The 21196-nt window shown below is 40.1% G+C and overlaps 1 protein-coding gene across 2 annotated transcripts in view; it reads right to left on the bottom strand.

Moving 5' to 3' along the window:
- Positions 1-1458: 1458 nt before the first annotated feature.
- Positions 1459-21196, bottom strand: part of nt5dc1 (5'-nucleotidase domain containing 1) — a 56587-nt gene continuing 36849 nt past the window's right edge. The window contains 6 exon segments of one of the 2 annotated variants that reach the window (NM_001104943.1): positions 3808-4187; positions 5858-6020; positions 8735-8920; positions 10135-10256; positions 11653-11750; positions 11849-12023. In NM_001104943.1, coding sequence (NP_001098413.1) covers positions 4075-4187; positions 5858-6020; positions 8735-8920; positions 10135-10256; positions 11653-11750; positions 11849-12023 — 857 coding nt within the window. In that variant the 3' untranslated portion in view covers positions 3808-4074. 2 annotated transcript variants of the gene reach the window in all.

Raw genomic sequence — 21196 nt, 5'->3', positions numbered from 1 at the left:
ACACCACCACCACCAGCCTGAACTGCTGATACAAGGCAGGATGATCCATGCTTTCATGTTGTTGAGGCTAAATTGTGAGTCGAGCATCCGAATGTGTCAGCAGAAATGGAGACTCATCAGAGCAGCAACGTTTCTCCAATCTTCTATTGTCCAGGTTTGGTGAGTCTGTGTGAATTGTAGCCTCAGTTTCCTGTTCTTAGCTGACAGGAGCGGCACCCGGTGTGCTCTTCTGCTGCTGTAGCCCATCCGCCTCAAGGTTGGACGTGTTGTGTGTTCAGAGATGCTCTTCTGCAGAGCTCGGTTGTAACGAGTGCTTATTTGAGTTACTGTTAAAGTCCCTTAAATCCCCTTTCTGATGCTCGGTTTGAACGGCAGCAGGTCGTCTTGACCATGTCTACATGCCTAAATGCATTGAGTTGCTGCCATGTGAACAACACAGCTAATTCATGTTTACCATTAGAAGCTGGATATACTCACTGCTGACACACACACCCTTATTCAAGTGATTTGTGCATAATAGCTCCTCTATAATGTGAACAATATGTAAATACACACAATCAGAAACACATGGAATCTCTTAAACCTTATGTTTTTTAATTATTATTTTTTATTCGGCACATATGAACACCTTCCCTGCACTCAATGAACTATTGCTACTCACAACATACAGCAGAGAAGACACTTTGTTTTTTTTATTTGAGAAAAATAGGTCACCATGCTTACGATGAGGATTTCCACCCTTCTGTCGCCGCTGCGAAGAGCTGCCTAGCGCCCCCTAGCTCAGTTTCAGGCACGTTTCTGTAACAATCGTAACATGCAGCGTCTCTAAAAGCCACCATAGCAGAATCCTCATCAGAGCACTCCACATGAAAACACCAAATCCACTGACATTGCTGGAAACAGATCATTATTAAAGCTCAGGGCCGGCACACAAATGAGTCGGTGAGACACGTGCCCTGACACATAAAACCACTGGATGGGTGAATAAAGCTTGGCACCATTCCTGTGCATGACAGACTCTTTACATTGACCATCACATTAATTTTACACAATGTTACAACAACAGTACATACACAGGAGAATGAATAATAATAAACACACACCACTCTTCATTCGAAAACAGTGAAGACCTGAAACAAAAGGCATTTAGGAGGAAGAGTTCAACCAAAAACAAAAAGCCGCACTAGACTCACCTTGAGCAGCTCCAAATGACTTCATGCCTGGGAACAAATCAATGTGATATATTCCCAGAATCCAAAACATTCTTAATCCTAATGCATTTAAAGTATTTTAATCTTTTAATATTTAACAAAATAGTAATCAATATTCCCTAATCAACCTCCATTAAAGGGGTGGTCCACTATGATGTTAGACTGTAGTTGATGTGTAGCGTAGCTGTGTGAACATATACAACATCTATGAAGATGCAAAGGGAGACGTTGGCTTTTACAGAGTTAGCTTAACAAAGCCTACAGCGAACGAACTTTGCAAATACATCCGGGTTAATGATGTCATAAACCTTTCAGGTTACGCACACACACCCTGTGCAGTGAAGGGGCGTGGCCAGATTCTGTAATGTTACAGGAGAGACAGCTAGAATGGCGTCCAAACGCTGCTGTTTCCAGAAGACACATAGAGAGAAGTGCTTACAATTTAATTTAATAATGCTCCAGAGAACTAAAAACAGATATAGCTCTAGCATTTGACAAAGGAGAGCTTCTAGAATCTCTCCCAGTTTAGTGCTGGATTCAGCTGAAGCTCTTCAAAGGAGCAGCTCCAACCATAATAGCAGAAGCTGCGTATTGAGCCACAATTTTCACTTTTTGTGGGATTAAAAATCTTGAAATATTTGAGCGAGATGCAAACGGTCTAATCCGATTCAATGATTTATGCTAAGCTAAGCTATAAGTGCTCTTGCCAGACTCGGGGATCGGCTGAAGGGATTAAAAAACGGTAAAACTCAACTGTTTAACTCTAGAGGAGCTGTAAAGCGAGAATATTTAAGTTTTTGTGCGATTAAAAGTCTTGAAATATTTGAGCGAGATGCTAACGATCTAATCCGATTCAATAATTTATGCTAAGCTAAGCTAAAAGTGCTTTCGCCAGCCGCGAAGATTGGCTAAATTAATTACAAAATGGTAAAACTCTACTCTTCAACTCTAGGGAGGTTGTAAAGTGAGTCTATTTAACTTTTTGTGGGATTACAAGTCTTGAAATATTTCAGTGAGATGCTAATGGTCTAACCTGATTCAATGATTTATGCTAAGCTAAGCTAACAGTGCTTTTTGCCAGACCTGGAGATCAGGTGAATTGATTCAGAAATGGTAAAACTCAACTCTTAAATCTTGGAGGGTTGTAAAGTGAGAATATTTCAGTTTTTGTGGGATTTAAAGTCTTGAAATATTTAAGCAAGATGCTAACAGTCAAATCCCATTTAAAGATTTTTGCTAAGCTAAGCTAAAAATGCTCTCGCCAGAACCGGAGATCAGCTGAAGAGATTCAAAACTGGTGAAACTCAACTCTTCAACAACAGAAGCTGTAAAGTAAGCCTATCTAACTTTTTGTAAGAATTAAAGGTCTTGAAATATTTGAGCAAGATGCTAACCGTCTAATCCCATTTAAAGATTTATGCTAAGCTAAGCTAAAAATCCTCTTGCCAGACCTGAAGATCAGCTGAATGGATTAAAAAATGATAAAACTCAACTCTTTAACTCTAGAGGAGCTGAACAAATTAGCCTATTAAACGTTTTTGTTATTAAAAGTCTTGAAATATTTGAGCGAGACGCTAACTGTCTAATCTGATTTAATGTTTTATGCTAAGCTAAGCTAAAAGTGCTCTCAGCATACCCAAAGACTGGCTAAATGGATTCAAAAATGGTAAAACTCAACTCTTCAACTCTATGGGAGCAGTAAAGTGAGCCTATTTACCTTTTTGTGGGATTAAAGGTTTTAAAATATTCGAGCGAGATGCTAATGGTCTAATCCGATTCAATTATTTATGCTAAGCTAAAAGTGCTCTTGCCAGACCTGGAGATCGGCTAAAAGGATTTAAAAAGGTTAAAACTCAACTGTTTACCTCTAGAGGAGCTGTAAAGTGAGACTATTAAAGTTTTCGTATGATTAAAGGTCTTGAAATATTTGAGCGAGAAGCTAACGGTCTAATCCAAATCAATGATTTATGCTAAGCTAAGCTAAAAGTGCTTTCGCCAGACCTGAAGATCGTCTGAAAGGATTCAAAAACGATAAAACTCAACTGTTTAACTCTAGAGGAGCTGTAAAGTGAGAATATCTAAGTTTTTGTGGGATTAAAGGTCTTGAAATATTTGAGCGAGATGCTAACGGTCTAATCCAAATCAATGATTCATGCTAAGCTAAGCTAAAAGTGCTATCGCCAGACATTTGTATGCCAATAACAGCACAGTACTTTCACCATGCCAAGAAAATAATGCTGTTTTCTAGTTTTAGCTAAACTATTCCTCTAATACTCTTCCGGTGTTATAGGAGGATGTCCATTTCTTCTTTTATCACAGAAATGTGTAGTACAGTACATCGAAGACCCTGAAATCATAATCAAATGGTGGAAAAATAAAACCGAGCACACAATAAACTTGCAGGTTACGACACTTAAAAACATCCAACAATCACGAAGAAACAAAGACCTCACGGCTGTTTCTGGATTGCATGAATACAATTTGTGCTTGCTTTCTCGCAGAAAGCGTTTTCAAGAACAGATCCTCTGAGGTAACATTCCCTTCATGAAATCAGAGTAAAACACACACACACAGCTCACCGAAAGGCTGTGCTCTTTTCGGTACACCATTAAAAGTAGTTTAATGTTAGTGAGCGCTGGATGAGACACAATACACTGTGACTTCCTATTCAGCATGTACCGTATACAGACACCACTTCAGACTGTGTAATACCGCGGTGATCCGGGAAGAGGTGAGGAGGAGGCACACAGACAATGCTCTGGTACATTCACACAGCTGTATCACTGACTGGACAAATGGATGGCTCTGGTGAAGATAGGAAATGTGAAACAATCTCCCTGTCAGCGCAGACGGATGCCAGGCTTCAGGACAAGTTCTCTTCCCGTTTCAGCAGCGAGTCTGGAGGTCTGGGGTAATATCCTGTCGTGATCGGCTTCTCTGAGGAAAATCGCTGGAACTTAAAGTCTAGAGGAAGATCTGGAAAAGAGACGGAGGAGGAGGTGTCACAAACACTTAAATATACACTTAAAGTTCCCGTGAAGTGCTTTGAAATGTGCTGTTTTTGATCGATCTGTGACGTAATTTCGACATGAAAAGAGGGAGGGGTATCTAGTAGCCCCTCCCCTTTTTTGAAAAACAGCCAATAGTGTTTTGTTTTCTCAGCTCTGCTGGTAAGACTGGTTGAGCTCAACTGCATCAAATGAACAGCCAATGAGAAGAAGGGGGCGGGGCATGTCAGACACTAGAGAGCATTTGATTGGTTGAAAGATTTGATGACAAACTGAAGTACAAAATGACGACCGAAAATGCATCCATTTAGGTCTGAAGTCACGGCAAACTTTACATGCATATATCTTTTAAATGTGAATGTAGCTCACAAAACGAAATAGTTTTTTTAGCTTATAGATATTCTCAAGACTAACACACTGATACTAACATCTAAAAAATGTTATTTTAACCTCATGAGGACTTTAATTGCAACTGATCTAGGATGCTGGCAACAGACGTGCAGATCCACATGCAGTTTATTGAAAATCATGCAGGCAATGGTCAAAAATAGGAGCAAACAGGACCATAAAGGTAATCCCAAATACGTAGTCAAAACACAGGCAAAAGGTCAGGGTAGATGGCAAAGAATCCAAAACGTAAACAAGATAAAGGTTTTAACACTGGAAGACTAGACCAGGGAAAACATTTTGTGATGTTGGAATATTCAATCAATTCCATGCATGTTCAAGAAAAAAGGTCAGGAGAGGTTTTTCTTCAATGTCAAAAATCGAATCAATTTATTGTATACAAATAAATAATTCGATTCACAGAATTCTGTTATCCTCAATGCAATGCAGAAGTGCGCAACAACTTTCTTTTCCTGACTTGAACTTATATAGGCAGCTGATTTTAACAGGTGAAGTTTAGTGAAATTCGTCATTTGTCAGTCATTGTTCAGTCCTCCATTGGCCGCACCCCAGACATACTTCCTCTTTTTCTACGAATTCTCTGCACAACAAGAAAGCATACAACTTTTTGTGCTCTGTGTTCAGTTTTAACACATTTCTTCAGACAGGAAGTTTCTGCAGAGCTCAATTTAATTTTGGACCAGCATTTATCTACTTCTGCAAAAATGCTAATTAGTATGCACAGCACTCACACACCACAGTAGACGTTCAGTTAATATATGACCCTTACAAATAATTGTTTGATTAAAAGAAAAAGAAACAAAAAATATTTAAAAATTGATTCCTATTTTCTAACATTAGCAGATAAACAAGACTCAGCAAAGTGCCCGTGAAAGTAAGTGGTGTATATATAGTCCATGTAATCAGTATTCATGAGTTTCAGCTGTGTTTGTGTGTCCGGATTAATGTCAGCTTTGGAAGTTGATTAGAGTTTTAGTTCGGTATGAATACCGGAAGTAATATTGAGCGGAGAAAGTACAGCTGGCGATCACAACACCTATTCATTCATTCATTTTCTTTTCAGCTTAGTCCCTTTATTAATCTGGGGTCGCCACAATGGAATGAACCGCCAACTCATCCAGCATGGACTAAATCAGTGCCTACTTTTCTCCATCTATGTTAAGCTTCTTTGACACAATCTCCATTGTAAACAGTGCTATAGAGATAAGGAGGAATTGAAGTGGACTGTACCTGCTATCGCCTCGATGCTTGGTATGGCCATGGTGCTGTATGTGTGGATGCTGTGGCAGCACCAGGTGAGCTTCTGTGTTTCCTCTCCTTCAGTCTTCTGCACATCCACAAAATAAGAGCCCCACTGCTTTGATGAATCTGACGGAGATTTCATTCCCTGATCCTAAGAGAAAGATTGATTAAGAAAGACTGAATGAATAAAAGGCCAGTCAATAAATTATTTACAGTCAAGTCCATGACTATCCACACACCCTGACAATTCTGACTTTTAAAGTTACTTAAAGAAAGAATTTTTTTTTTCACAATGATGGCTCTTGTACATAGTCTTATTATATTTTGGAGGAAACCATGTCATTTCCGGTCAAAAAAGTACCCAAACTTGATGGTTAAATAAAAGAAACAAAAGGTACAGGTTAGTTTGACACCCAGTGGTTGAACTAGGTATTGCACTCCTGGTTCAAAACACACACAAGAGCTGGTTGCCAGATTGACGACACCAAAAAAGGCTGATTTAAGTCATGTTCTAACTGCAACCACACACACAATAGAAGGAATATGCTTAATATTAAAATGAGTTTTTGTCCTAATCAACATCTGAGATTTCTTGATTTTTAAATGTGGCATATAGTGGATTGATTTAACAAGTTCTCTGATATCTACACAGTAGATATGTGGCTTAGGTAAGTTGAAAAAATCTCCAGAAATGCTTTTATATGCTCATTTACAAACTGAAAAATGGCCCCTAGAATCAAAAGCTCGGGTTTGACCATATTTGGAGTGGTTATGAATATTAATGAGCTCTGCTCTGGTCCTCAGCAGCTCATCAGTACCTGATTTTACTCCATTTCTCAGTGAATAGGCGATGTGTTTTGGCGCATTTAAACAAAACAGATTTATTAAACAGATATATTTATTACAAAAATATTTTAGTCATCAGACATATTTTGAAATTGAAAAATAATACAATTAAATTCAAGCTAAAATTTGCTAAAAAAATTACAACCTAAAAAATTCAATCTAAATTTCCCAATTTTTTGCTTCTCTTGATTTTTCCTCTTTTTTAAATGTGTATTTAATATTTTTCTCTAACATATACATTTGGCTGACCGGTTTTTGGACCATTATTGTAAGTTATTTTGTTAGATGAGCTCCAGATTTGGCTTCAGTACTAATGTATATGCACAAATATAATGAACTGGAGAAGCGCATTAGAGTCAGACCTGCCTTTTGAAATACAAATGAATGATGTCAAATGACTAATGCACAAAATAAGGAGAGCGCAGTAGTGGCGTGTAAATGATGCTGTAAATGATGTAAGCGCTGACGTTACAGTGCTCCAAGAATCTGCGCTTCCCTAGAAAAGCCATTTCTGCTGTATAAGCACATTTTCAGAAGAGCACTGACTACATTTCCTGTCAACTTCCTCTTTCCCGCTTCCTGCTCTTCCTCCCAGCGGTGCGTCTGTGCAGCTGTCGGTCAGACTTCTGATGAAATACACACTGTATACAGCTGAAGGCTGAATTATCAGCACCTCCTTTAAAGATGTAAGCATTTTCAGATCCAGATTCAAGTAGATTTAACAGAGCAAGAACATTTTCCACAGTATTTCCTATCATATTTGTTTCTTTTGGAGACTACAAATCACCAATAAGTTGTCTAATTAACCTAATCCGCCTGGTTAACCTAATTACGTACTAAGCAAATGAACAAAATAACTAGAAAAAAATACATTACAGCCAAGACAAAAGAAATTCAAAGGGTTCATACACATTTTAACAACTAAAATTCCAAGACTTTTCCAGAACTTTCAAGAACATTTTCATGACCTAATGTTTCTAATGTCTACATAAACAAGGTAAATAATAAGAAAAACTATGACGTTCAAATTTATTACAACATATCACAGAACACACAACAATCTATCCTGTTTACATTTGTTTTAATATTGATTTTGATCAATATAAACAATGTGAGAGCACGTTTTTGACCAAGGACAGAAAACAAGACAGCTAACCTATATTCAAATTAGGGCTGCACAATCTATGGTTTCAGCATCGATATCTCAACGTGTGCATCCGCAATAGTCACATCGCAGAATATGCAATATTGGGATTATAGTTTATTATTAGGGACGTCCCGATACAACATTTTAACTTCCGATATGATACCGATATTGCAGCCTTCAGTACGAACCGATACGGATACAATTCCGATATAATAATCAGTACAAATCATGAACACTTTACTTTTACCCATTTCGTTGAGTGGAATGTATCGCTTTAGTTAATAAATAATAATAAAGTAAATAAACCAGTCGACATGTGCCGTTGTTGATGTGCTACCGGCACAATAGATGTCTATCGTAATACACCATAACTTAATGCGAAGAGCATGTTAAATCTTTAAGGGACTTTGCTAGCAAGGAGTGTTGTGATCACATGGTCTTTGCATGCTGGCTCTGGACGCTGCTCAATAGATTAGCTGTATCAGAGTTAAGAACGGAACGGACTGCTTATTTTTAACGCAGTTCGATAGAGTTTTTGGACTGATATCAGACTTACTTCCGATATCAATATTAGCTCAGGTAATCCCTATATAATATAGAGTTTAATCATAATGGATTAAAAGTTAATCATCTGGCGACAAAACCTTTGTCAAATATGATTCTCAGTTGCCAGATGAGCCTGCGTTATTTAGCGGTTGTTAACCGGGAATAACATCCCTAGGAATGTTGCAACTGACCAATCAGAATCAAGTCTTCCAGACATAGTAGCCGCTTTAAATGGTCACAGAGGTGTGTCTGTGCCACATATAGACATATGAATGTGGAATAAGATCCTGAGCTTGGCTAAACCGAAAGAGCTTTTTCAGTCTCACCTCAAACTTGGCCTTTTTCTCCACCGGCCCTTCGCTCGGGCCGCCACTGCTGCTGTTACTGGGACAGCCGTCCGCTCGTGGGACGCCCTCTCCCTCCATCTCCTCCACAATCATCACCGTCTCCCACTTCGCAAAGCTGCAGGCCGGGAACATGTCCGAGCGCATGCTGTCTCCGAAATACACCACCTGCATCAGATAACACACACACACACACACACACACACATTTACAGAAATATTTCTTATACATTACTACATTTCTTTGAGCAGCAATGCTTAAAGCATAAGGGAATGTGCTACTAAACAGCTACAATCATTTTAAATACTGGTTAATGTATGGAGTATAGTCTATTTGCACATACGCTAACTGGCCACTTTATTAGGTACACCTGTCCAACTCCTTGTTGAAACAAATGTCTAATCAGCCAATCACATGGCAGCAGCTCACTGCATTTAGGCATGTAGACATGGTCAAGACGATCTGCAGCAGCTCAAAGTGAGCATCAGAATAGGGAAGAAAGGGGATTTAAGTGACTTGAACATTGGCTGCTCTGAGTATTTCAGAAACTGCTGATCTACTGGGATTTTCACGCACAACCATCTCTAGGGTTTACAGAGAATGCTCCGACAAAGAGGAAATATCCAGTGAGCGGCAGTTCTGTGGGCGCAAATGCCTTGTTGATGGTCAGAGGAGAATGGCCAGACTGGTTCCAGCTGATAGAAAGGCAACAGTAACTCAAATAAGCACTCGTTACAACCGAGCTCTGCAGAAGAGCATCTCTGAACACACAACACGTCCTAAAGGGACGCACCATATCATAAAGCTCAATCATCTCAGACTGGTGAACATGACGATGAGTTCACGGTACTCAAATGGCCTCCACAGTCACCAGAGCTCAATCCAATAGAGCAGCTTTGGGATGTGGTGGAACGGGAGATTGGCATCATGGATGTGCAGCCGACAAATCTGCAGCAACTGTGTGATGCTATCATGACAATATGGAGCAAAATCTCTGAGGAATATTTCCAGTAGCTTGTTGAATCTCTGCCAACAAGGATTAAGGCAGATCCGAAGGCAAAAGGGGTCCAACCCGGTACAAGTAAAGGCTTAGTTCACACAAATATTTAATTTCTGCTCAACCTCATGTTGCTCAAAATCCACTGAAACCTTCGTTTACCTTCTTTATTTAGTTAGTTTAAGGTAAAACTTACTTCACTTTGGCATATTATATCTCACAACAAGACTAAATGTTTTGCTTTTCTAGAAACTTCTTCTTGATTTAAGAATTTGTCGATGTTTGGACTAGAAACAAGACAAATAATCTAAGTAAGTAAAGCATTTTCTGCAGTGAAACTCCACACAGAGCATTTTCAGTAGTCTATAAAGTAGTCCTCTCGTACCTTGGGCTCTGCTTTGTTGGTCATGGTCTTCAGTAGCTCGTGTAGATGAGGCCAGTTGCCCTGTGAATACCATCCAGGCTTTTCCAGAGACGGCAGCCCTTCGCTATCTTCAACATCGTCCACTATTAAGACGGAGATGAGAATGTGCTGTATTCATTTGTAATCTCTGTTACATCATAAAGGTAAACGGAGCTTTAAGCTGAAAAATACTGTTACCCCAACACAAATCCATTAAGTTAACTTCAAGAGTTCACCCTCAGCTGATGACTGATTATAAAGCGTGTTTGGCATGATGCCCTGAACTCGTAAAATCCTCGAGCTCGGGGCTCCCTCCCGATTGCAGGGCGAGAGGGGAGTTTGAGCTGTGGTAGATGTGGAGAACTCCCCTGCTGTAGTAGCTAATGAACAGATAGTGATCGCTCTTAAGAGATATCTACTGACTAGCAGCATGTCTATGGTGCTGGATTAGTCGATTAACTTAATCTGCATGTTTTTGGACGGTGGGAGGAAACCGAGGAACCCGGGGGAACCCAAGTGAGCATGGGGAGAACGTGTAAACTCCGCACATAAACATCGACTGGCTTTGTAAAGGCTAGAACCAGTGACGTTCTTGCTGTGAGGCAACAGTGCTAACCACTGGGCCACCGTGCCGCACATCTAGAAAAGGGGGAGGAGTAGAGGTGGAAGGGGGGATTCTTCAAAACAAATATGGCTGATATTGAGCTTAGAGTATTTAAAGTGGATTAGGAATCGTCTGATTGGAGAATCATGAATTGAATAATGCAGGACCGGCTGTGATCAATCATAAGCACGTGATCCTCTTGAAATTAGTTTATAAATAAACTTCACTTCAGGAGATCGTGAATTATGTAGCCAGAGGTACGTATGGCTGTATTTCTTCTTCAATGCGAATGCTAGTAACGAAACGCCTTCTGTTTATTTTTTGCGCTACCAGCTGACCGCTTAACTCCATATAGACTAGCTTTTCCACTGTTACCAGTTTGTTCAGTGGCTTGCGTGTACATCGGCAGACTTGTGGCGTAGAGCGGAGTTGATCATAATGATGAGGTTCGAGTCCGGCAAAGTTCCAGAAAACAGGCAAAAGCCAAAAGATAAAACAGTAAATAACATGGTGAGAGTGTGGTCAAAACATGGTAAAAATCAGGCTGCCGCAAGGGCTTTTCTTATTCTGGATTGCTTTTTAAAACACTGCCGGTTGGGTTAAGGGAAGTGAGTGGGCGAGTCAATCTGTGCTTTTGAAAACACTATTGGTTGGGTTTAGAAAAGGGCATGAGTGTATCTTAGTATCTTGCAAAACTGTAGGTTAAATATCCTAGTCAAAATAGGACATCCGTACATGAGTGATGTTGATGGGGTTTGTTTATGTTTTTGGTTCTAAAAATACTAATCGCTCTGTGTGATGACAGAGTACCTCACGCTGTTACCGAAGTGCAACCTCGCCATCTAACCAAAGAGGAACAAACCTAAACAAAGAAGAGTATAGCCTCTGCTACTCACCCAGTGTTCGGAAAGGCCTTTGCTGAGGAACCAGAGAGAAAAACCCAGGCTTCAGAGCGTTCGTAATAATGACGTCAAACAGCTCCTCAAAGTCCGATCTGCAGAAACCAGATGTTATTCGCAGGGCTTTAATCTCGGAGAGTGGATGCACAGTAGAAATAACGTAACCGGGCTGTGTTTTGTGTGTGAAACTGACCCGAGTATGTGCTCGCACACCAGCCTGCAGTAGTCGGAGTGTGAGCTGGTGATGAGCAGCAGGATTTTGCCGCTGTTTTTGATGCTCCTCAACCATCTCCTGACCGTGTCAGAACAGGGCTGCAGGTACCGGCCGGGACAGCGCTTCACACTAGGGAAATACGTCCCTGTGTCCTCTAAACATGACAACAAAACAACACATCGATCAATGACTTTCCTTATTAAACAAAACAATCAGTGTGGAAACTGTCAGAGTTGAGGCAGCATGGTGGCACAGTGGTTAGCACTCTGGCTTCACAGAAAGAAGGCCGCTGGTTCGAGTCCCAGTTGGCGTTTTTGTGTGCATGTTCTCCCCGTGTTGGTGTGGGTTTCCTCCGGGTGCTCCGGTTTCCCCCACAGTCCAAACACATGCGCTATAGGGGTATTGATCAACTAAATTGGCCGTAGAGTGTGTGAATGAGTGTGTATGGGTGTTTCCCAGTACTGGTTTGCAACTGGAAGAGCATCTGCTGTGTAAAACATATGTTGGAAGAGTTGGTGGTTCATTCCACCGTGGTGACCCCTGATGAATAAGGAATAGCTGAAGAAAATTGAATGAATATATAAATATATATATATATATATATATATGCATATATATTTATTTTATAACTAGTAATTTCCACATTTAACCTAGAATTCTGACTTTATATCCTGCAATTCTTTAAATTCTGACTTTAAAACTCTAAAATGCAACCTTTTTCTCAGAATTTCGAGGAAAAAAGGCAGAATTGTGAGTTTGCATCTGCAATTCTGAGATAAACAGTCTCAGTCAATGACTGTTATCCTGATGATAGTACGCAGACGTGTGATAAATGCCATTTATTTTATGTATTGGTTGTTTATCTAATTTTGACCAATCAGATAGGGCCCGACTATCTTTATCTCCGCCTCCCCAGCAGTTGCTGTTCTGCTATTGGTGTTTTACGCTTTGTTAGTTTAGTGGAGTTCAGTCGTATGATTTTAAAAAGGAGGCGTGGCACCCAACCACGCCCCTAAAAACAATCGTCATTGGGTGATGAGCATTCATTCATTCATTTTCTTGTCGGCTTAGTCCCTTTATTAATCCGGGGTTGACACAGCGGAATGAACCGCCAACTTATCCAGCAAGTTTTTACGCAGCGGATGAAACATCTACACACACATACACTACGGACAATTTAGCCTACCCAATTCACCTGTACCGCATGTCTTTGGACTGTGGGGGAAACCGAAGCACCTGGAGGACACCAACGCGAACACAGGGAGAACATGCAAACTCCACACAGAAACACCAACTTGGTGCAGTTACTGGTTCGAGTCTCGGCTGGGTCAGTTGGTGTTTCTGTGTGGAGTTTGCATGTTCTCCCCGTGTTGGCGTGGGTTTCCTCCGGGTGCTCCGGTTTCCCCCACAGTCCAAACACATGCACTATAGGGGAACTGGGAAAGCTAAATTGGCCATAGTGTATGAGTGTAAATGAGTGTTTATGGGTGTTTCCCAGAGATGGGTTGCAGCTAGAATGTTCATCCGCTGCGTAAAACATGTGCTAGATATGTTGGTGGTTCATTCCGCTGTGGCGACCCCAGATTAACAAAGGGACTGAGCCGAAAGGAAAATGAATGAATGAATGAATGAAAGATCGTACGAATTCATACGAGTTAGCCACTAAATCTAAAAGTTCTGAATTGCTGTGAGATCGCGCTGGTTTGCACCTTGGCAGTTTTTTTTAATCTGAATTAGATCTGAAAATAGCATTTGTCTAGTCTAATATTATATTGTAAGCAATATCTATATTGCAATACTCAACAATATCGCAAATCTCAGATTTTTCCATTCTCAATTTTAATTGTTTGACTGTCGTCAGTCTTTTGTTTTTGCATGATGACACTTCAAGTCTTCATTTGCTAAATTAACCTTCACACAATCTCCTTTTTGATTTCTTATCCTCGCTTTTTATCTGACCATATGGTTTACATCAATCAGACACACAAACCACATGATTTCAAAACCTTCTCCAAAGCCCGCATCTCTCAAACAAAAGCATGCCTGATGGAGATCCGCCAGCCGGCCCTTCACAATCAGCCATAACAAACACTCCGATTCAAACAAACCAACATGAGGAACCTGCAGAAGAGCTGTAGTGCAGCATTAAAGGCACAGTTCACCCAAAATGATCATCATTTACTCTCACTTCACTTGTTTTAAACCGGTCTTCTGTTCAACACAAATGAAGATATTTTGAAGAATGCTGGAAACCGTTGACTTCCATAGTGTTTGTTTTTCCTATGTAAGTCAGTGGTCACAGGTTTTCTTCAAGATATCTTCACTGATGCTCAATGAAAAAGGGAAACTCATAATATTTCACAAACACTTAAGAGAGAGAGAGAGAGAGAGAGAGAGAGAGTAAATACCGAGTGTTTTATTTTATTTATAGGGTGAACTATCCCTTTAAGAATACAGCATGAGCATGTGGGATACGATCAGAATTTACCCATGCACATTTCTTAAAGGGACAGTTCACCTAAAAATGAAAACTAACTCACTATAGTCACCCTCCAGTGGCTTGTGGAGTATAAACATTAAAGATTTTTCTATTTTTAAGAAAGCTGTAACCATGGACTTCCACAGTAGGAAAAAATGAAAGTCAATGGTTACTTGGCTCCAACATTTTTCCAAATATCTTCTTTTGTGTTTGACAGAAGAAAGAACGCCTTAAATGTTCGCTACCACTTGACAGGGAGTAAATAGTGATTTTTTCTTTTGGTGAACCATCCCTTTAAGAATACTGCAAGATGAAATCAGATACGATCAGAATTTACCATGCAGATTTCTTAAAGGGACAGTTCACCCAAAATAATGAAAAATAACTCACCCTCGACTGGTTCCAAACCTTTTTGAGTTTAAACACTGACATTTATGTTATTTTGAAGAAAGCTGTAACCATTGACCTCAATAGTAGGAAAAAAACAAATCAATGGTTAGAGACTTCCAACATTTTTCCAACTATCTTCTTTTGTGTTTAACAGACAAAAGTCCTAAAGGTTTTTTTTTGTGAACTATGCCATCAGGAAGCTGCAAGAAGAAATCAGACATTAAGTTAACTGAGTTTCCCCTTAGTAGTTTCTTTAAAGCATCTTTATTGTGCGCAATAAAAGGTTTTCAACCACTTAAGAGAGAGTAAATATTAAGTATTTTACTTATTTATTAATTTATTGATGAACTATCCCTTTAAAGCGCTGCACGAGGACATGCGGATACGATCAGAATTTACCCATGCAGATTTCTTAAAGGGACAGTTCACCCAAAAATGAAAACTAACTCACTATTTAGTCACCCTCCAGCGTTTCCAAACCTTTATGAGTTGAAACATTGAAGATTTTTCTATTTTAAAAAAAGCTGTAACCAACAACTAACATAGTAGGAAAAAAATACCATGAAAGTCAATGGTTACAGCTTTCAATCATTTTTCCAAGTAACTTTTTTTTTGTTCAACAGAAGACAAAGTCATAAAGGTTCACATCTGCTTGGGAGAGAGAGAGAGAGAGAGAGAGAGAGAGAGAGAGAGAGAGAGAGAGAGAGAGAGTAAATAGTGAGTTTTTTGGGGGGTGAATTATCGATTAAGAACGATGGACGATGAAATCAGACACTATCAGAATTTACCCATGCAGATTTCTTAAAGGGACAGTTCACTCAAAAAAAAAAATTTACTCACTATTTATTCGAGTGGTTCCAAACCTTCATGAGTTTGATCATCATTTGTTATTTAGCAGAAAGATGTAAGCTTTGACTTCCACAGGAGGAAAAACAAATACTATGGAAGTCAATGGTTACAGGTTTCCAACATTTTTCTGAATATCTTTTTTGTGTTAAACAGAAAAAAGTCCTAAAGCTTCTCAACCACCTCAGAGAGAGAGAGAGTAAATAGTGAGTGTTTCATTTATTAATTTAATTTATTATTTATAGGGTGAACTATCTCTTTAAGAACGCTGCACAAGGAAATGGGACAATATCAGAATTTACACATGCTGATTTCTTAAAGGGACAGTTCACTCTAAAATCAAAACTAACTCACCCTTGAGTGGTTCCAAACCTTTATGAGTTTATGTCTTCAGTGGAACACAAAAGAAGAAATTTTGAAGAAAGCTGAAAACCTGTAACCATTGACTTCCATATGATTTGTTTTTCCTACTATGTCAATGGTTACAGGTTTCACATGGGATGCTATGAGAATTTACACATGCAGATTTCTTAAAGGGACAGTTCACCCAAAAATAAAAATTACTGCATTGACTTCCATTCATTTTCCTTAGGCTTTGTCTCTTTATTCATCAGGGGTCGCCACAGTGAAATGAACCACCAACTACTTGAGCATATGTTTTACACAGCGGATGCCCTTCCAGCCGCAACCCAGCTCCGAAATCATCCATAGTAGGAAAAACAAATACTACGGAAGTCAATGGTTACAGGCTTCCAACATTTTTCTGAATATCTTCTTACGTGTTCAACAGAAGAAAGCAAGTCCTAAAGCTCTGAAACACGCGAGTAAATGAGGGCAGAATTGTGCTTTTTGGCTGAACTGTCCCTTTAAGAAATAAAAAGGCCTTGCAGAATAAGAGTGTGTCGTTCAGCCCAAGAGAGCGAGTGAAAGTGTATCAGTGTTACGCCGGGTGGCCGGCCTACTAAAACAGGAAGTGGACTGTGTTTGCCTGGAGTGAAGGAATGCGGTCCATATGTGAGCAGCAGCGGGTCTTCATTCACCAGCAGCAGAAATGGAGACTTTAGGAAAACAGGCATACTCACTTCGTCTCGGGTTTATATTGGCCACGTACACACAGCCACGTCTCAGAGCCCTCCACTCAACCACAGAGACAGTGGTGCGTGATTGCGTGTGTGTGTGTGTGTGTGTGTGTGTGTGTGTGTGTGTGTGTGTGTGTGTGAGTGTAATAAACAGAATTTGTAATTGAAAGTCAAATTAATAAGCAAATTGGAGCCATTATATCTAGTTGTCTCTTTCAGAAATGCTATTTTAGATGCATCAATGTTTGTTTGCTTGTTAGTGCAAGTGTGAAGAGCACACAGCAGTGTCTTTCTGCATGTTAGGGTGTTGGATGCTGCTATAATCCTGTTATTGTCATTCCTGTTTCAATATTGATCCACAAAATATGAGTTTGAATGTTCAAACCCAAACAAACAACAGATGCACGTGATGAAGAAAGAGCCTGGTTGAATTACGGGTACTCTGCTGCCCTCGTGTGGTAAACATTTGTAATTGTCCCACAATGCTTCAAAATTCACCCTGAAAACTTAATTTCTGTCATCGTCTGCTCACCCTTTACTTGTTGCCACCCTTTATCAGTCAATTTATTCTGTTGAACACAAAAGAAGATGTTTTGAAGAGAGCTGAAAACCTGTAACCATTGACTTCTTTTGTGCAAGTCAGAAAAGGTTGGGACAGCATGGAAAACACAAATAAAATGACTTTGACTTGTGTTTCATTGCAGACAAAACAATAGTTTATTCCATTCAATAATTTAATCCATTTTGGAATAAGGCCGTAACATAAACAAATGTGGAAAAAGTGAAGCGCTATCATATACTTTCCGCATGCACTGTATTTACTAAGAATGTTATCAGCATGGCAATTGTTAGCATCCTAACAACATGCTAAATGTTTTAGCAGCATCATGTTAGCCACCCAGAACACCTCAGCATGTTATTTGTTGAATTAACTTAACTTTGACTTAAAATATTTTGACCTATTAAGATAAACTTTGTAATCTTTTGAGTTGAAACATGAGTGACCTATTTAAAAATGTTAAAGTAACATTAAAAACATTGTCATATCATTTTTTTGCATTTAAATAGTAATAAACTACTTTATTACCTACTACATTAGCATAAAAAACAACACAATGACATTTTCAGACACTTTAGTCAACTATGAAAACACTGGATTACTTCCAGCACCCATAAGAACAAATTTTAATCGGCACATTTTGTCATTCACCTTTAATAAGTTTCATTTTTCATGTAAAAGAGTCGCTGTTTAAAGCAGTGACCAGCAGATAGCGCTATTGCTCAATTAGACGCGCTGTATTCACCAAAACAGACATGCGCACTGCTGCACACTACCTGCATTTTATTTGCATTTGCATACCTGATTTTGGCCCTAAAATACTTGAAGAAAATGGATGGGGGGGGGGGGGGGGGGGGGGGGCAGTCCAGTTCATTAATAATGATAAATGTATCTACTGATCTGTATCTTTAATAATCATATTAGTCATTAAAATAATAGATAATGTACATACATTTTGACCACCCCTATAACGGCTCATACCATTGTGAATGTATAATCGCGCCAATCAGTATGTGCGCGGGAAATAATTCAGTCAGCAGTCTAAAACCGGCAGATCTAGAGCACCGATAGGCATCGTAAGTGTTCACAAAACACGTTTTCCTGTAAAATAGGTGTTTGTTTTGACATGTGGCCTGAAAGTAAAGTAAAAATCATATGTAAAGTATATAATTTGACCTACAGTAACCTTTGAAAGAGCCTATCAGAGGTTGCTGAGGGTCAGAATACACTTAATATCCCTCAAACACTGAACAATTGAATGTTTCATTATTAAATTTGATGTAGTTTAATTAAATACATACATTTGATTCAGTGAAGCATGTATTACACAAGCTAACATTAGCCTACCAACAAAGACAAACATTAACATCACCAAAAATAATAAACCTCCCGCTCCATATACACATTATACATATCAAGGTATATCTCACACCCTGCAAATAACCCAAACAAGATTAACGCACACACAGACACCATTACCTCAAGCAGTTCTACATCATAACACAACCAATGTGTCTTTAGCAAGAAAGGTAATGAGGGGAGAAATATACCGGAGGCATAACACGTGTTTATTTGTTTGCTTGTGTGTTTATAACTGTAATTCCTCCACTGACTAACGCAAATGTCCAGTGTGACAGCAGTAGCGGGACATCAGTGATCTTATCCAGCGCACGAGCAGAAAAACACTCCCTGAAACTTGGAATGACTAACAAACAAAAACAACAGTGCTCTGTATATTATAGTTCTGAGCGCAGGCAGAGACCAACCGCATGCACCATGATAACAATCACAGCTCACATTCAGCGTTAGAACTGCCATGAAGAAACTAAACTCCATTTCAGGAGTCTGTATAGATGTTAGATGCTTTAATTCTGAGCTTTTCCTTGCACTTTTCATGGTTTTAAATCGATTATTGTGTCAGTGTCACAGGAAGTGAGGTTTTCTCACACATGTAGTACATCAATGACTGCACATTCCACATGAGAACATTCAAGACAGCACAATTACTATGACAGAAACGTTAAAGGTGCCATAATAATGATGCAACATTTTAAATTGATCTGATATCAATATAGAAGGTTATGTAGCTTAGATGAAGTAAATGTAAAATACTCCAGAAACAGTTTTACAGGTCCATTTCCATCCCTAGTAATTGGCCCTAATATGATTTGATGCGTTTTGACCATATTTGGAAGGGTCATGAATAATAATAAGCACTGCTCTGATGCTCCAGCAGTTTGGTAGAGCAACCGACTCCCATGCGGAAAGTCGCCGGTTCGTTCCAAGCTCGGAGCAGGTTGTGTGGTGTAGGACCGGCGGGGTTATATTGGTGCCGTGACCCGGATGGGAGGTTTAGGGGGTGTGTGTAACAGAGGCCAGCTTGTGAAGTGCTGTGCAGGTAAACCTCACTCCTGACCTCTAAAGGTGCTCTAGCGACAGACACTAGAGGCCATGGTTTTTAGCCTTCCTAGAAGAGCAACCGACTCCCATGCGAAAAGTCGCCGGTTCAATCCCAGCTCGGAGCGGGTTGGGTGGTGTAGGACCGGTAGGGTTACATCTACACACTGTATATTCTATGCCCCTACCTCTAAACCCAACCATCACAGGAAACAATCAGCATTTTTACAATTTCACAATACTTCATTCTGTCTGATTTATTACCCGTTTTCCTCATGGAGACCAAAAGTTTTACTGGTATTGCTATACTTGTGGGGACATTTGGTAAATACATGTTAAATGATCTTTTCAACAGAAGTTTATTTTAGCTAGAAGGAATGAGTGAGCTATCTTCATATCACCAGAGTATCCTCGTTTGTAAAAGTACTACGATTATTGTGAATATTTGTAATGGATTTGACATTACACAATATTTGTTCATGCCAAAGTGAAATAAAAATAATAATAATAATAATATTAGGGGTGGCGTGGTGGCACAATGGGTAGCACCTGCAGGATTTTATTCAAAGGTAAACACAAATCCAACACCATCATCCCTTAATATTATTTAAATCTCTTTTGGAAGGGTGAGAGAACTCAGAAACTTGTTGTGAGAATGGAGATGTCTGCCTTTTTTTGCCCGTCTGTCTGATAAATAGTTCATATTGCCGACAGAATTTCAAGACACAGCCTTGGGCTGGAGGGGGTCCAGTTTGGGGACCACAGGATTTCATCTCTGTTGTTCGCAGACGATGTTGTTCTGTTGGTTTCATCGAACATGGACCTTCAGCATGCACTGGGCCAGTTTGCTGCCGAGTGTGACGTGGCTGTGATGAGAATCAGCACCTCCGAGTCCGAGGGCATGGTGCTCCACCGGAAAAACTCCAATCTCCAGGTTGGAGAAAAGTCCTAACCCCAGTTGAAGGAGTTCAAGTATCTCAGGGTTTTATTCACTAGTGACGAAGGACGGAGCGTGAGATTGACAGGCGGATCAGTGCAGCGGCAGCAGTAATGCGCTTGATGTACCGGTCTGTTGTGGTAAAGAAGGAGCTGAGCCGAAAGGCAAAGCTCTCGATTTACCGGCCAATCTACATTCCAACTCTCACCTATGGTCATGAGCTTTGGGTCATGACTGAAAGGACAAGATCTCCGATACAAGCGGCCGAAATGAGTTTCCTTCAAAGGGTGGCAGGGCGCACTCTTATAGAAAGGGTGAGAAGCTCGGAGTAGAGCCGCTGCTCCTCCACATCCAGAGAAGTCAGCTGAGGTGGCTCGGGCATCTGTTTCGGATGGCCTACCTAGGGAGGTGTTCCAGGCATGTCCCACTAGGAGGAGGCCTCAGAGAAGACCCAGGACACGCTGGAGGGACTATGTCTCTGGGCTGGCCTGGGAACGCCATGGGATCCCCCCAGAGGAACTGGAGGAAGTGTCTGGGAAGAGGGAAGTCTGGGGGTCTGTCCTAAGACTGCTGCCCCCGCGACCCAACCCCGGAAAAACGGCAGAAAATGAATGAATGAATGAATGTCTAATAAAATTGT

This window comes from Danio rerio, chromosome 20 (assembly GCF_049306965.1).
Source record: "Danio rerio strain Tuebingen ecotype United States chromosome 20, GRCz12tu, whole genome shotgun sequence".
In the NCBI taxonomy this organism is placed as follows: domain Eukaryota; kingdom Metazoa; phylum Chordata; class Actinopteri; order Cypriniformes; family Danionidae; genus Danio; species Danio rerio.
This window is presented reverse-complemented; position numbering and strand designations above follow the sequence as displayed.